The sequence below is a fragment of the Macaca nemestrina genome, chromosome 11 (assembly GCF_043159975.1).
Source record: "Macaca nemestrina isolate mMacNem1 chromosome 11, mMacNem.hap1, whole genome shotgun sequence".
NCBI classification, from domain to species: Eukaryota; Metazoa; Chordata; class Mammalia; order Primates; family Cercopithecidae; genus Macaca; species Macaca nemestrina.
In genome coordinates this window covers 99,085,087-99,098,720 of record NC_092135.1, presented here as the reverse complement: position 1 = coordinate 99,098,720, position 13,634 = coordinate 99,085,087, and the positions used below count along the sequence as shown (strand labels likewise).

At 42.4% G+C, this 13,634-nt stretch overlaps 1 protein-coding gene across 4 annotated transcripts in view; it reads right to left on the bottom strand.

Annotated features, from left to right (window-relative positions):
• LOC105468106 (caspase 10) overlaps positions 1-12,488 on the bottom strand; it is a 44,859-nt gene extending 32,371 nt beyond the window's left edge. The window contains exons 1-4 of one of the 4 annotated variants that reach the window (XM_071073174.1): positions 12,134-12,488; positions 9,747-10,088; positions 8,042-8,135; positions 2,715-2,850 (exon numbers count right to left, since the gene is read on the bottom strand). In XM_071073174.1, coding sequence (XP_070929275.1) covers positions 2,715-2,850; positions 8,042-8,135; positions 9,747-10,081 — 565 coding nt within the window. In that variant the 5' untranslated portion in view covers positions 10,082-10,088; positions 12,134-12,488. The remainder of the gene's footprint in view (positions 1-2,714; positions 2,851-8,041; positions 8,136-9,746; positions 10,089-12,133) is intronic. The other 3 variants (XM_011718084.2, XM_071073173.1, XM_011718083.2) reach the window with 3 other exon arrangements.
• Between the last annotated feature and the right edge of the window lie 1,146 nt (positions 12,489-13,634).

The following is a 13,634-nucleotide window of genomic DNA, read 5'->3' as shown; positions in this document are numbered from 1 at the left end:
TTTTCAGTCCTTTAGACTTTCATCTTAACAGCAGAACTAGGCTCAAACTCTTAGAACTAAAGAAAGTCAATATTAAAATATCAATAATGATTGACACCCAAAAGAGATCACACACAGGTAGGTTATAGAAAAGAAAAATCAAAATTAGAATTCTGCTGATATAAAGCTCAGTCCTGGGCCAGGCTCAGTGGCTCACGCCTATAATTCCAGCACAGATCACTTGAGGTCAAGAGTTCAAGACCAGCCTGGCCAACATGGTGAAACCCTGTCTCCATTAAAAATACAAAAATTAGCTGGGCATGGTGGCAGGCATCTGTAATCCCAGCTACTCAGGAGGCTGAGGCAGAAGAATCGCTTGAACTTGGGAGGCGGAGGTTTCAGTGAGCCAAAATCATGCCACTGCACTCCAGCCTGGGTGACAGAGCAAGACTCCATCTCAAATAAAAATAAAAATAAAAATAACAAAGCTCAGGCCAGGCACGGTGGCTCATGCGTGTAATCCCAGCACTTTGGGAGGCCGAGGTGGGCGGATCGCGAGGTCAGGAGATTGAGACCATCCTCGCTAACTCAGTGAAACCCCATCTCTACTAAAAATACAAAAATTAGCCGGGCGTGTTGGCGAGTGCCTGTAGTCCCAGCTACTCAGGAGGCTGAGGCAGGAGAATGGTGTGAACCCAGGAGGCGGAGCTTGCAGTGAGCTGAGATCACGCCACTGCACTCCAGACTGGGTGACAGAGCGAGACTCCGTCTCAAAAAATAAAAATAAAACAATAAATTTCAGTCTTCAAGACTCACTGAGGCAAATGTAATCAACTACATAGAAGCTAGTGTGTCTTCTTTAGAATTTAAGTATCCAAAATAATATGACCACTTGCCCTTTGTTTACTTCATATGGGATATGACATTACAGAAAAATGACAATGTGTTTAGAAAAAAACTCAGAGCTCATGTGAGGATTTGAAATGTTCTTTCCATATCAACCTTCTGCTTTCTCATTTGATAATTTGATGATAGAAAGAACTGTTTTTATTCTTCATAACTTAAATTATGCATTTATTCATCATTTTATTGCTTGAGATTTTATCAATTTGACAACAGTATATTTTGCTCCTCAACTCATTCTGTGTTAACCAAATTCTTAGAGAGACGTTTCCTCTTAGCTAGTTTCATTTTCAACCAAAGAAATCTGCACACTAGAGTCACTCACTGAACTAAATTAAGGGTGTGGCATAAAAGTTTCATGAATATACTCATGCATTTTTATGTATAGCTCTTGTTTAACAGTGGAGAAACTGACTCAGAAAAACACAGATATTTAGCGTATTGACACGTGGTGAGGCAGCCAGGTTTGACTTCTGCCCTGTGCTTCTACCTGTATAAAATATCACAGCAGAACTATCTTTATCAGACAGACTTGAAAAAAAAAAGAAACCCACAAGAAAATAAAGTTCTTCTTTGATAGTAGTTTCTGAGAATGTGAGGTCTTCCTGACTTTTCTCTCTGAGAGAGTCATAGTAGCCACATGTATTGAATGCTTACTCCACGCCAGACATGCATTTTACAGAAACTATCTCCTTCAAACCTCACAAAAACCTAGGAGGTTGGTACTATTATTATGCCCACTTTACAGATGGGGAAAGTGAGACATAGAAAAGCCAAAAAAGTACCACTGCACCACTAGTCAGCGGAGTCCTGGCCATCCGACTCCATAGACTCCACTCTCACCCCATGCTATCCTGCCTTCTTTTTCATGTTATTTGGGTTAAAACAAAATTCCCTATACTCTCACTCCCATATTAGAATCAGAAAAAGACATTTGTCTAAAACTACTTCCCTGCACTGAAATATAAGTTCCAAGAGGGCAGGAGCTTTGTTCTGTACTTTGCTATACCCCCAACTTCTAAAGCAGTGCCTAGTACAACATATGAACTCAACCAATACGTGTTGAAAGAACAAAGGGGGAGATTTCTGGCTTTCCTAGCAGAATATTATCGGAATGATGAGTAAATATCACACACGGGTGAGGAGCGGTGGCTCACACCTGTAATCCCAGCATTTTGAAAGGCCGAGATGGGTGGATCACTTGAGGTCAGGAGTTCAAGACCAGCCTGGCCAACATGGTGAAACCCTGTCTCTACTAAAAATACAAAAATTAGCCAGGCATGGTGGCAGGCTCCTGTAATTCCAGCTACTCGGAAGGCTGAGGCAGAAGAATCACTTGAACCCGGGAGGTGGAGGTTTCAGTGAGCCAAGATCACACCACTGCACTCCAGCCTGGGAGACAGAGTGAGAGAGACTCTGCCTCAAAACAAAACAAACAAACAAACAAAACATCATGCATGGCCAATTGCTTTAAGAATTTCCATGGGGCCAGGTGCGGTGGCTCAAGCCTGTAATCCCAGCACTTTGGGAGGCCGAGATTGGCGGATCACGAGGTCAGGAGATTGAGACCATGCTGGCTAACACGGTGAAACCCCATCTCTACTAAAAAATACAAAAAACTAGCCGGGCGAGGTGGCGGGCACCTGTAGTCCCAGCTACTTGGGAGGCTGAAGCAGGAGAATGGCGTGAACCCGGGAGGCGGAGCTTGCAGTGAGCTGAGATCCGGCCACTGCACTCCAACCTGGGCGACAGAGCGAGACTCCGTCTCAAAAAAAAAAAAAAAAAAAGAATTTCCATGGTCTGGTCCAAGTTAGCAAGCACAAGCTACTTACCTTTCTCTCTTTTGTATTTCTCTATGTTTCTCAAAAGTTTAGGTACAACCATTTTGCAGAGGTCCTCCAAGCATGTCAGATTATCTTCATCTATTTTATCTTGTTTCTCTAGAAGTGCCAGGAAACTCAGGGAGGTCTACAAGAGAATCAATAGAGTTACATTTACTTGCCTACTGATTATCCACTCACTCAGATGTTACCTGCATGGCCAGTAGGCACTAGGTTTTGCACTGATAAATAAGATATAACAGCATCTGCCCTCAAGTTGCTCAGGGGTGTAGGGGAAGAGGCGTTACCAAGCAAATCTGTATACAATCTATATTAATACCAGATACCAAATATATATAACTCTATGCAACAGGGACAGTGCTTGCTGTATATTAACAGCACAACAACTGATTGAGTAGATACTATTATATTCCCCATTTTAAAGATGAAATAATTGAAGCACAAAGAAGTTCCAGTAACTTGCCCAAGGTCACAAAGCTAATTAATGGCAGAGCTGGTACAATCTGATGCCAAAGTCTATTTTATTAACCACTGAACTCTAAGTCACAGCTTTAAGTGATACTGATTAGGAAACCAGCAAAAGAGGGACACCAAAGAAATGAGGGAAAAATGTTTTGAAAGAATTTTATATTTGGTATTTTAAAAGAAAAAGAATTTTCTGAAACAAAAAATCACAATTTGGCTAGTATTTTTTTTTTTTTTTTTCGAGACGGAGTCTCACTCTGTCTCCCAGGCTAGAGTGCAGTAGTAAAATCTTGGCTCACTGCAACCTCCACCTCCATTCAAACCATTCTCCTGCCTCAGCCTCCTGAGTATCTGGGATTACAGGCTCATGCCACCACACCCGGCTAATTTTTGTATTTTTAACAGAGACAGGGTTTCAACATGTTGGCCAGACTGGTCTTGAACTGCTGACCTCAGGTGATCTGCTCGCCTTGGCCTCCCAAAGTGCTGGGATTACAGGCATGAGCCACCTGCCAGGCCAGAAACTCGTATCTTGACAACATCCTACCAGGAGGAATAAAGGGCTAGGATGTGATTACAGAAGCAATGATGGAAATTCATTATACTTTCTAAAAGTTTATTAGATATTTAGTACATCACACACACACACACACACACACACACACACACACACTTAAATGGGACCTGGACATTAGCTTAACACCACTCTGGTGAACACTAGCAGCAAACATCCGAAAGCTCTTTTTTTGCTTGTTTGCTAAAGAGTAAGTTCGGGTGTGGTTTCCTTTAGACTCAACGTTCTATGCTGATTGCTGTGCTGAGAACGGATTTCCTGACAGTTGTGAGATCTCTCAGGACATGTGTAGGCCAGCTATACTGCTTACATTTCTATGAAAGCTATCAAAGAGAAAGCCAAGAACGTCCCTCAAAGGCAAGGTTATTTGTGCTCCCCCAGAGAGACCGTATGAATTTAGAACCTTTCCGTTTTGGCTGAGAGGTGTTCAGGCCCTTTTCCAATGGCAGGTAAGTAATTTATTTCTGTGATAAGGTCTTTTGCAATTGCAGTTGCAGATAATGCAGCCTCACTGAGCCCTGGTGTGGAAACATCTGTGTTGCTTAAAGACTGTCCTTTACACACTTCCAATGGCTGGCCTAATTGCAAAATCCAATACAGATCAACCTGAATTATCTGAGGTGTGTAACTCAGCCACAATTTTGACATGAAGAATGAGATCTCCCCACCCCCCAAACAACAACAACAAAAAAGCTGAGATCATTTGGAATCCAAAGAGGAAATGCGGTTTTCCTGAATTTGACCTGGTAACATCACAGTTCCATGCCACAGCTAAGCAAAACAGTTATGTTTCCTTTTACTAGTACTGAGAAAAACAAAATCAACTGGCCACCTGAGCATGTGCATTTGATTATTTAAAAGCTATTTTAGTAGGGGAAAGATGTTTGGAATGCTACTAACCATAAAAATAATTCTGGCCGGGCGCAGTGGCTCATGCCTGTAATCCTAGCAATTTGGGAGGCTGAGGCAGGTGGATCACTTGAGGTCAGGAGTTCGAGACCAGCCTGGCCAACATGGTGAAACCCCACCTCTACTAAAAATACAAAAATTAGCTAGGCGTGGTGGCAGGCGCCTGTAATCCCAGCTACTTGGGAGGCTGAGGCAGGAGGATCGCTTGAACCCAGGAGGCAGAGGTTGCAGTGAGCCGAGATGGCACCATTGCACTCCAGACTGGGCAACAAGAGTGAAAGTCTGTCTAAAAATAATGATAATAATAATAATTCTGTAGCCACAGATGTCTTCAAGTAGAGTTCTAGAACCTCTGCAAGCAAAAGAGAGGAAAAAAACATTTTCCAGCTTTTCTTGTTTGAAAACTAACAGTGTTTCGAATATCAGAGATTGCTTTAACAAATGACCTTTCTCTCATCCCTCATCCCCCACCTCATATTGTTCAGAGAGTCCCTAACATAGGACGGGGTATAACAATAAAAAGTGGTCTCATTTTTATGTGTAAACCTAAACACTGGAAAATTTGTGAGTGGATGCCTTGACTTGGGAGAGAATGTTATCAAAACCACCTGGAGCACTTGTCAAACTACAGGAATCTCCTCTGACTTTGAGAAATTCTGTATTTAAGGTATAATGCTACCATTTTAGCAGGTAATTGCTTTGCACCACTGCAAACGTGGGCACTGAAATTTTATGGCAAAAGCAGAATATCCTTACAATGCTTTATAAAAAAAAATCCCTAAAACAAAACCGCCTGATTTTTAAAATTCTCCAAGAATTACTGAACCTTTAGGTTGTGGGTGTGTGTGCGTATTTGTAAACACGTGTATATATGTAGTGTGTATACATATATTTACCCAAGAGCAATGAGCCTGCCAGCATCTAGTTTATGGTCTTGCCATGACATCTGTCATTAAAAGAAGCCAGGGCTTTTGGGAGAAATGAGAGATTCCAGGACTGGGCAGAAAATATACAAGAAGAACCTGGGATATTTTTGCCAGATAGTAAAGAAGCCATCAAAGACTACTAAGGTCATGTCAAAATGACTTAAGAACCAAACTGAAGACTCATCCCCTGGGAAAAAATGGGACAACTGAACTTTTTTTTCTTTTTTTTTTTTTTTTTTTTTTTGAGACAGGGTCTCACTCTGTTGCCCAGGCTGGAGTGCAATGGCACAACCATTGCTCACTGCAGCCTTGAATTCTCTGGGCTCAAGTGATCCTCCCATGTCCGCCTCCTGAGGAGCTGGGACTACAGGTGCACACCACCATGCCCAGCTAATTTTTGTATTTTTTGTAGAGACCGGGTTTTGTCATGTTGCCCAGTCTAGTCTCAAACACCTGAGGCTCAAGTGACCTGTCCACCTCCACCTCCCAAAGTGCTGGGATTACAGGCATGAGCCACCATGTCCAGCCTCAGTATGAACTTCAGTAAGGATAATAATTGCAATAGGTTGAAATACCTCACATATGTTTAAATCCATGAGTTTAAATTTATATATATTTTGTAATGGATCACCTGCGGAGAATGATAAGAAACCAATTAACTTAAAAACTGGATAACTAGGTGGAGCACAGTGGTTCACGCCTGTAATCCCCAGCACTTTGGGAGGCTGAGGCAGGTAGATCACTTGAGGTCAAGAGTTTGACACCAGCCTGGCCAAATGAAACCCCATCTCTACTAAAAATTCAAAAATTAGACAGGTATGGTGGTGCATGTTTGTAATCCCAGATATTCAGGAGGCTGCGGCAGGAGAATCACCTGAATCTGGGAGGCAGAGGTTGCAGTGAGCCAAGATCACACCACTGCACTCCAGCCTGGGTGACCAAGAGAGACTCCATCTCAGAAAAAAAAAAAAAAAAACTAGATAACTAAACAAAAAGAATCAGGGATTTACCTATAAGCTGTATCACTGGGTAACCAAATAATGGATGAGAGGAAAATGAAATGATAGAATTCTAATAACTGGCCAGGTGCAGTGGCTCACACTTGTAATCCCAGCACTTTGGGAGGCTGAGGCGGGTGGATCACGTAAGGTCAGGAGTTCCAGACCAGCTTAGCCAATATGGTGAAACCCCATCTCTACTAAAAATACAAAAAGTTAGCCGGGTGTGGTGGCAGGCTCCTGTAATCCCAGCTACTCGGGAGGCTGAGGCAGGAGAATCGCTTGAATCCAGGAGGCAGAGGTTGTAGTGAGCTGAGATCGTGCCATTGCACTCCAGCCTAGGTGACAAGAGTGAGAGTCCATCTCAAAAAAAATAAAAAAATTCTAATATCTCCATTTTTGCAACCCCTCAAAATTCAATATATAAACTGGTTGAACATCAACAGTTGCTAATATCAAAGATAAAGAGAGAGAAAATCAGGTACCTCCTGATGAAAAAATAACACTACCTATAGTCCTGCCAAACGGATCTGACCTGAGTCTGATGAAGCCTCTGGATTCAACTGCCAGTCTGCAGGAAATGCAGAGGACAGAGGAACATGCCAAACTGCACCACGAATGTGCAATTCGCAAAACCCAACCTGTGAGAAACTCCACAGGCCAACCACCCAGAGATTCTTCAACAGATATGTTTTAAGAAAAAGAAAGAGATTTGGGGGCAGGGAGGAAATCTAACCTATAGATTAAAAGGCACTTGAAAGAAAAACTGGACAAGGCCAGGCACAGTGGCTCACACCTGTAATCCCAACACTTTGGGAGGCCAAGGCAGGCAGATCACTTGAAGTCAGGAGTTCTAGACCAGCCTGGGTGAAACCCTGTCTCTACTAAAAATATAAAAATTAGCTGGGTATAGTGGTACATGCCTGTAATCCCAGCTACTGGGGAGGCTGAGGCAGGAGAATGGCCTGAATCCAGGAGGCGGAGGTTGCAGTGAGCTGAGATCGTGCCACTGCACTCCAGCCTGGGCGACAAAGCAAGACTTTGTTTCAAAATAAATAAATAAATAAATAAATAACACAGCAGATGCCAACAGAAGTGAGCATTTACTGCATGCTATACCAAATACTGGCCTCGTGCTAATGCTTCATGAACATTGTTTCAGCTAATTCTCCCAAAAGTCCTAGAAGGAAATCATACAATTGCCCACAATTTTACATCTAAGAAAATAGAGACTAGAAAAATTCAATCATTGGCCTCACAGCACAGGTTTAGAATTAGAATCAGGACCAGAATCTAGGCTCATCCAGCACCAAAGCCAATGTTCCTAACCATTGTATGATACTGTCTCCCACAAAAAATAAATCTCCCTAAAAACCCTTTCCAGCATCTTTCTAATCATTGATTAAGACAGTGCTCACACAGACCCATTCTGTATGACCCACTCACCATTTCGGTTTTGGGAAGAGAGTCGTTCAGAAGGAAGATCATGTTCTTTAAGTCCTCTGAGTCAATGCCTTGTGACAGTTCGTAGAGCAGGTTTCTAAGACACATACCCAAAATGACAAATAAAGCCTTACACTTGCAGAGGACACCATAATCAATCAAGTGCTTTCATAAATGTTTTCTGTCAGTTGAATGATCAACTCTATGTGTAGACAATTATTAATCCCATTTATAGATTCAAAAAATTAAAACTTTCAGTTTCTAAGTAACTTGTTTAGATAAAGATAACACAGTAAGTAGTAGAAGCAGGCCTTCTGACTCCAAGTCTAGTGCTGTTTTTCACCACACTAAGAAGGCATATTAAAAAAAAAAAAAAAAAAAAAGGCATAAAACACAGTTCTGACATGCCCTCCCATCTCCTGATTCCATCTAGAAATTCAGGCCTACTTTACAGGCCCTTAGTAGAGAGGATCCCAGGCCAGCCAAGGTACAGTCGATTGTATATTGAAAAGGGAAGAAAACTATCCCAGCTTCGAGATAGTCATATAATACAAAACCAGAAAAAGTGAGGATTTCATCCACATACTAACACCCCTATGTGTCAGAGACTGTCCCTCAGATGTTTAGCCAGAAGAACGGAAATATGGATTTCTGGAATTCATCATTCCTTCCACTGACTCAAGGGCAACTCAGGTTCTGGGAGCCAGCTGCACCGCTAAGGCTTAATGTGTTCTAATCGCACAGACCATAAAACACCCTCCAAAGGCTCCTCTTCGTGAGGTTCTCTGATGTGGACACTTTGTCAGTGAACAACTTTAAACACTGTCATCAGCCTGATGCAGTGGCTCACACCTGTAATCCCAGCACTTTGGGAGGCCAAGGTGTGTAGATCACTTGAGGCCAGGAGTTCCAGACCAACTTGGCCAACATGTTGGAAATCCCGTCTCTACTAAAAATAAAAAAATTAGCTGGGTGTGGTGGTGGGTGCCTGTAGTCCCAGCTACTCAGGAGGCTGAGGCAGGAGAATCACTCGAACCCAGGAAGCGGAGGTTGCAGTGAGCCGAGATGGTGCCACTTCACACCAGCCTGAGTGACAGAGCGAGACACCATCTCAAAATAAAAATAAAAATAAAACGCTGTCATCCATGATAAGACCAATGCCTAAATTTTACCTCTTTGGGCAAAATGCCTGTTTTTACCTCTCTGGATTTCCACCCAAAAATATAGAAATTTCTATAACTAGACATGCTAGACATGGCATAAATGACATCCCTCTCTACCCCAGAAACTCATCTCTTTTTTCATCTTGCCTATTTTGCTCCAAGTATGCATTACTCTCTTCTCAAGACCCCAGGAAAAACATAGACAGACTAGTGGATCCCAGGAGGGAGAAGATCTGCACGTGTGGTGGCTGGTAACCAGGGAAAACGCAGGCTCTGCCACACTGAGGTGGGCTTCACTGCCAGTGAGAAGTAAAACAAAGGGAAGCCACCTCTAGGCCCAGAGTTTGGTCTTGAAGTTTTGCTGACCTCTCAACTCTCAGCTCATTAGCATCAGAGGCTGAGAAGGAGGTTTAGAATCTCCCGGTTTATCATCCAAGGAGGTAGATAACCAAAAGATCTTAACTGCAGCTTCCTTTCAAAGCCCAATGGCCAGACCGAACACTAGATGGGAGATCCTCCCATCTCCACCATAGACCCATCCTCACCTAAATAGAGAGACCTTTCCTTGGATAGGTAGCAATTGCTCCACTTTCTCTTCGGTATAGTTGAGGTACTGCAGCAGCTTCTTCTGCCCTATGATATATAGGAGTTCCGCCAGGAAGAAAGAGTCTCCCTCACTCAGCAGATCCTCTGCCAAGAGATGTTCAAAAACATCTGAGGCCGAGCTGGATTTCTCCAGCTTCTTGTTGGGAACCAATCCTATGCAGAGAAACTTGAGGCGCTCCACATCTTCGACCCCCAAGTCTGAATCAATAATCAGAAGCTTCTTACGAAAGCTCACTTTACAGTTTTTATCTGAACTGGAACCTTGAGATTTCATGGCCAGCCTGAAAGGGACAGAGAGGTGGGGCAGGGCATTAGAGAGTGAGGACATATGGCCCCCTGACTTCCCAGGCCCTCCCCTCACCACAGCCTCCTCCGTTCCGGGCATTAGACTTTCCTGGAAGTGCTGACAAATAAAAATTACTGCGAGGCTACTTCAAAAACCAACAGCCCAGAAAACTTTTCCCCCAACACTTGCAAGTTACTTTTTAGGAAGCTTGGAGGGTGCTTATATTGGAACTCAAATCACCTTGATTTTTCCCCAAATCAAAATGTTCCCAGAGGGAGAAAGTTAAGATGGAGGGACACAGCACAATTTCCCTCAAGCCTGGTAACCTGATTGGAGCCCTTACATTCATTTCCACCAAGTGGCAGAAATAGCACTTGGATCTATGCTTTAAGTTTTAGACACAAAGCAATCTGGGGGAGGCAGCGTTATCCTTATGATCTATCAACCCAAAGATAGCGAGGTACCATGAAGTATGTGTGTTACATCTTTACTTCAGACTGCTACCTGTAAGCGGGCAGGCCTTTATCTTACAGAAAGGGAAGGCGTAATCCTAGACCTCAAGCCTGAGCAACATGGCGAGACCTGGTCTCTACTAAAAATACAAAAAATTATCAGGGCATGGTGGTACGTGTCTGTGGTCCCAACTACTCAGGAGGCCGAAGTGGAAGGATCATTTGAGGCTGGAGGGCAGAGGTTGCAGGGAGCCATGATCATGCCACTGCACTCCACCCTGGTGACAGAGTGAGACCCTGTTTCAAAAAGAAAAAAAATAAATAAAATATCCTAGACCTCAGCAGGAAAGGGTGGCTTTAGACAAGAGTTGCTCAAATCAGTGTAGAAAGTTACAAATTACATGAGTTGGCTGCTCTATGGAGTAGCCATTCTTTTGTTTCTTTGCTTCTCTAATAAACTTGTTTTCACTAAAAAAATACAAATTACACGAGTCTATGTTTCCATCTGACCAGTTTATAAACTACGCTATTCTCTATACTAAATTTCATCATAATCAGAGGAGCAATGCAGTGATAAAATTTTCATTGTAATATTATTTATTCTATAAGCATTTGAGGTATATAGTTATTATGCAGAACTTGGCTATTTTTAGAAATAAGAAAATACTTTATAAAGGAAGGAACAGGTGGGGTGCCGTGGTTCACGACTATATAATCCCAGCACTTTGGGAAGCCAAGGTGGGTGGATCACTTGAGGCCAGGAGTTCGGGACCAGACTGGGCATGGTAAAACCCCATCTCTACAAAAAATACAAAAATTAGCCAGGCTAATGGTGGTGCACGCTTATGGTCCCAACTACACCAGAAGCTGAGATGGGAGGATGGCTTGAACCTGGGAGGCGGAAGTTGCAGTAAGCCAAGATTGCGCCACTGCACTCCAGCCTGAGTACTGGAAGTGAAAGAACGAGACTCCATCTTAAATAAATAAATAAATAAATAAATAAATAAATAAATAAATAAAGGAAGGAAGGAAGGAAAACATAGCAAAAATCAAAACCTCCATAACAAAGAGTCATTATATCGAGGTGACATAACTATAGATAATACATATTTCCTTCTGGGCTTCCAACTGAATTTCTCAAATTTTATGCATATGTGAACACACACATTACTTTTGGTGTTAAAAGAAACAAAAAAAACCACAAAAAATGTCATTTTTAATTGTGATAATCCAGGGGGTCTTCCCTGCTACTAGCCCTGAGGTCAAATGAGTGGTTTATTGGAGACACCTTTCTATTCTACCGCATCTTGCATTTGCCTTGTGGTTTCTTGACAATTCCGATCTTTAGTATTAGTGAGTCTACCAAACTTTGTGTCTGTGAGCTAACATATTTCTGCCCCAGTAAAAGACTATGTTGGAGGCTTCCGGATTTTTTAACTTTTGTTTTCCCAGGCATGACAAAGAAATCTAAGAAAAAATAGTGCCATTGCTGACAAGTTTTTGCAAGTTTCTGCAACATGAAGCCATGAAGCAAAGGAAAAGATCCAAGCATGAGACTCTGGGGTAAGAAGGGTCGTTAATTACATACCTTCAGATCAAGCTCCACCAATCCTCTGGAGGTAAACGATTCTCAGGGAAATTGCCTGAAAACAAAGTTTTAAAGAAAGTAGAATCCTCTGTGTGCTCCAAGGTCCAAGGAAGCTCCCATTTGCTTGGGAAGAGACTTCAAGATTTGCTGATCGTTAAGTGAAAACTGAATCTTCAGGACTGGGTAGCCTGATATTAATTTCCTGCTGATGTCATCATTGCTTATCTGCCTTTTTCCCTCCCCTTTTCCAGGGTTAAGATAACTTTGACAAACAGCGTCTCCTAAAGGCTAATTTACAACTTTCTCACTGTAGAGCTTGGGGTTTCCCCAGGTAAAGCAAAAGCTTCCTAGAAAGGAACCCGTGGAAGCCAGGAAGTGCTCCAGGCTTTCCTCTGATCTCCGTTTCCTTGGTAAGTCAAACACGGGAGCATCTATTTTCCTAACCGTCTCCTTCCCCAAACACACTTCACTTTTCAAATAAAGCCAAAAAGCTCATGAAATAGTTGTCGGCCATGTTAACCCTTTCTTATGTCCACATGCAAATAAACAAATTATTATTATTATTTTTTTTTTTTTTGAGATGGAGTCTTGCTCTGTCGCCCAGGCTGGAGTGCAATGGAGCCATCTCCACTCTCTGCAACCTCTGCCTCCTGGGTTCAAGTGATTCTCCTGCCTCAGCCTCCTGAGTAGCTGGGATTTCAGGCATGTGCCACCACGCCTGGCTAATTTTTTGTATTTTTAGTAGAGATGGGGTTTCACCGTGTTGACCAGGCTGGTCTCAAACTCCTGACCTTGTGATCCACCTGCCTCGGCTTCCCAAAGTGCTGGGATTACAGGCGTGGAGCCACCGTGCCCGGCCCACAAATAGAATTTTTAAGAGATAAAAGAAAAGTGGGGATTCACTTTCAGACTTTGTGGGAGAAATTAAGAAATAAAAAGAAAAAGAAAGGAAAAAGAAAGAAAAGTGGGGATGGTGAATTACAAGCCCATTTAGAGGTATCTGCAAGAGACTCAACCAATTTGTGGCAGACAAAACTGACAGTATGTGTTCTCACAGCACATTCAAACCAGCAGGAAAGTGAGACTTTGAAGACATTATTGCTAATAATAAAAACAATACTGCACACTAATATTGCAACTACCGTGTGTCAGGTACAGGGCATTTACAAATATTTACTCATTTCACCATCCCAACAACACTCTAAGATAAATTCTGTTACTATGACCGCTGCTTTAACATGTGAAAACTAAGGCACAGAAAGGTTAAGTAATTTGCCCAATGTCACACAGTGAGTGGCTAGAAGAGCCAAAATTTAAACCAGCAAGTTTGGATCAAAGTCACTACACTATAATTAAGCTAACTCAAATATGCAGCACTCTGGAAAGAGGTACAGAGTCTTAGAAAGATGATTTTTCTATGAGAAAAAAAGCAAGACTTACGATGCTTTGATTACAAATGTATTAAAATGTCCTTTCCATGTCCTAGGCATCATTCAGAGAA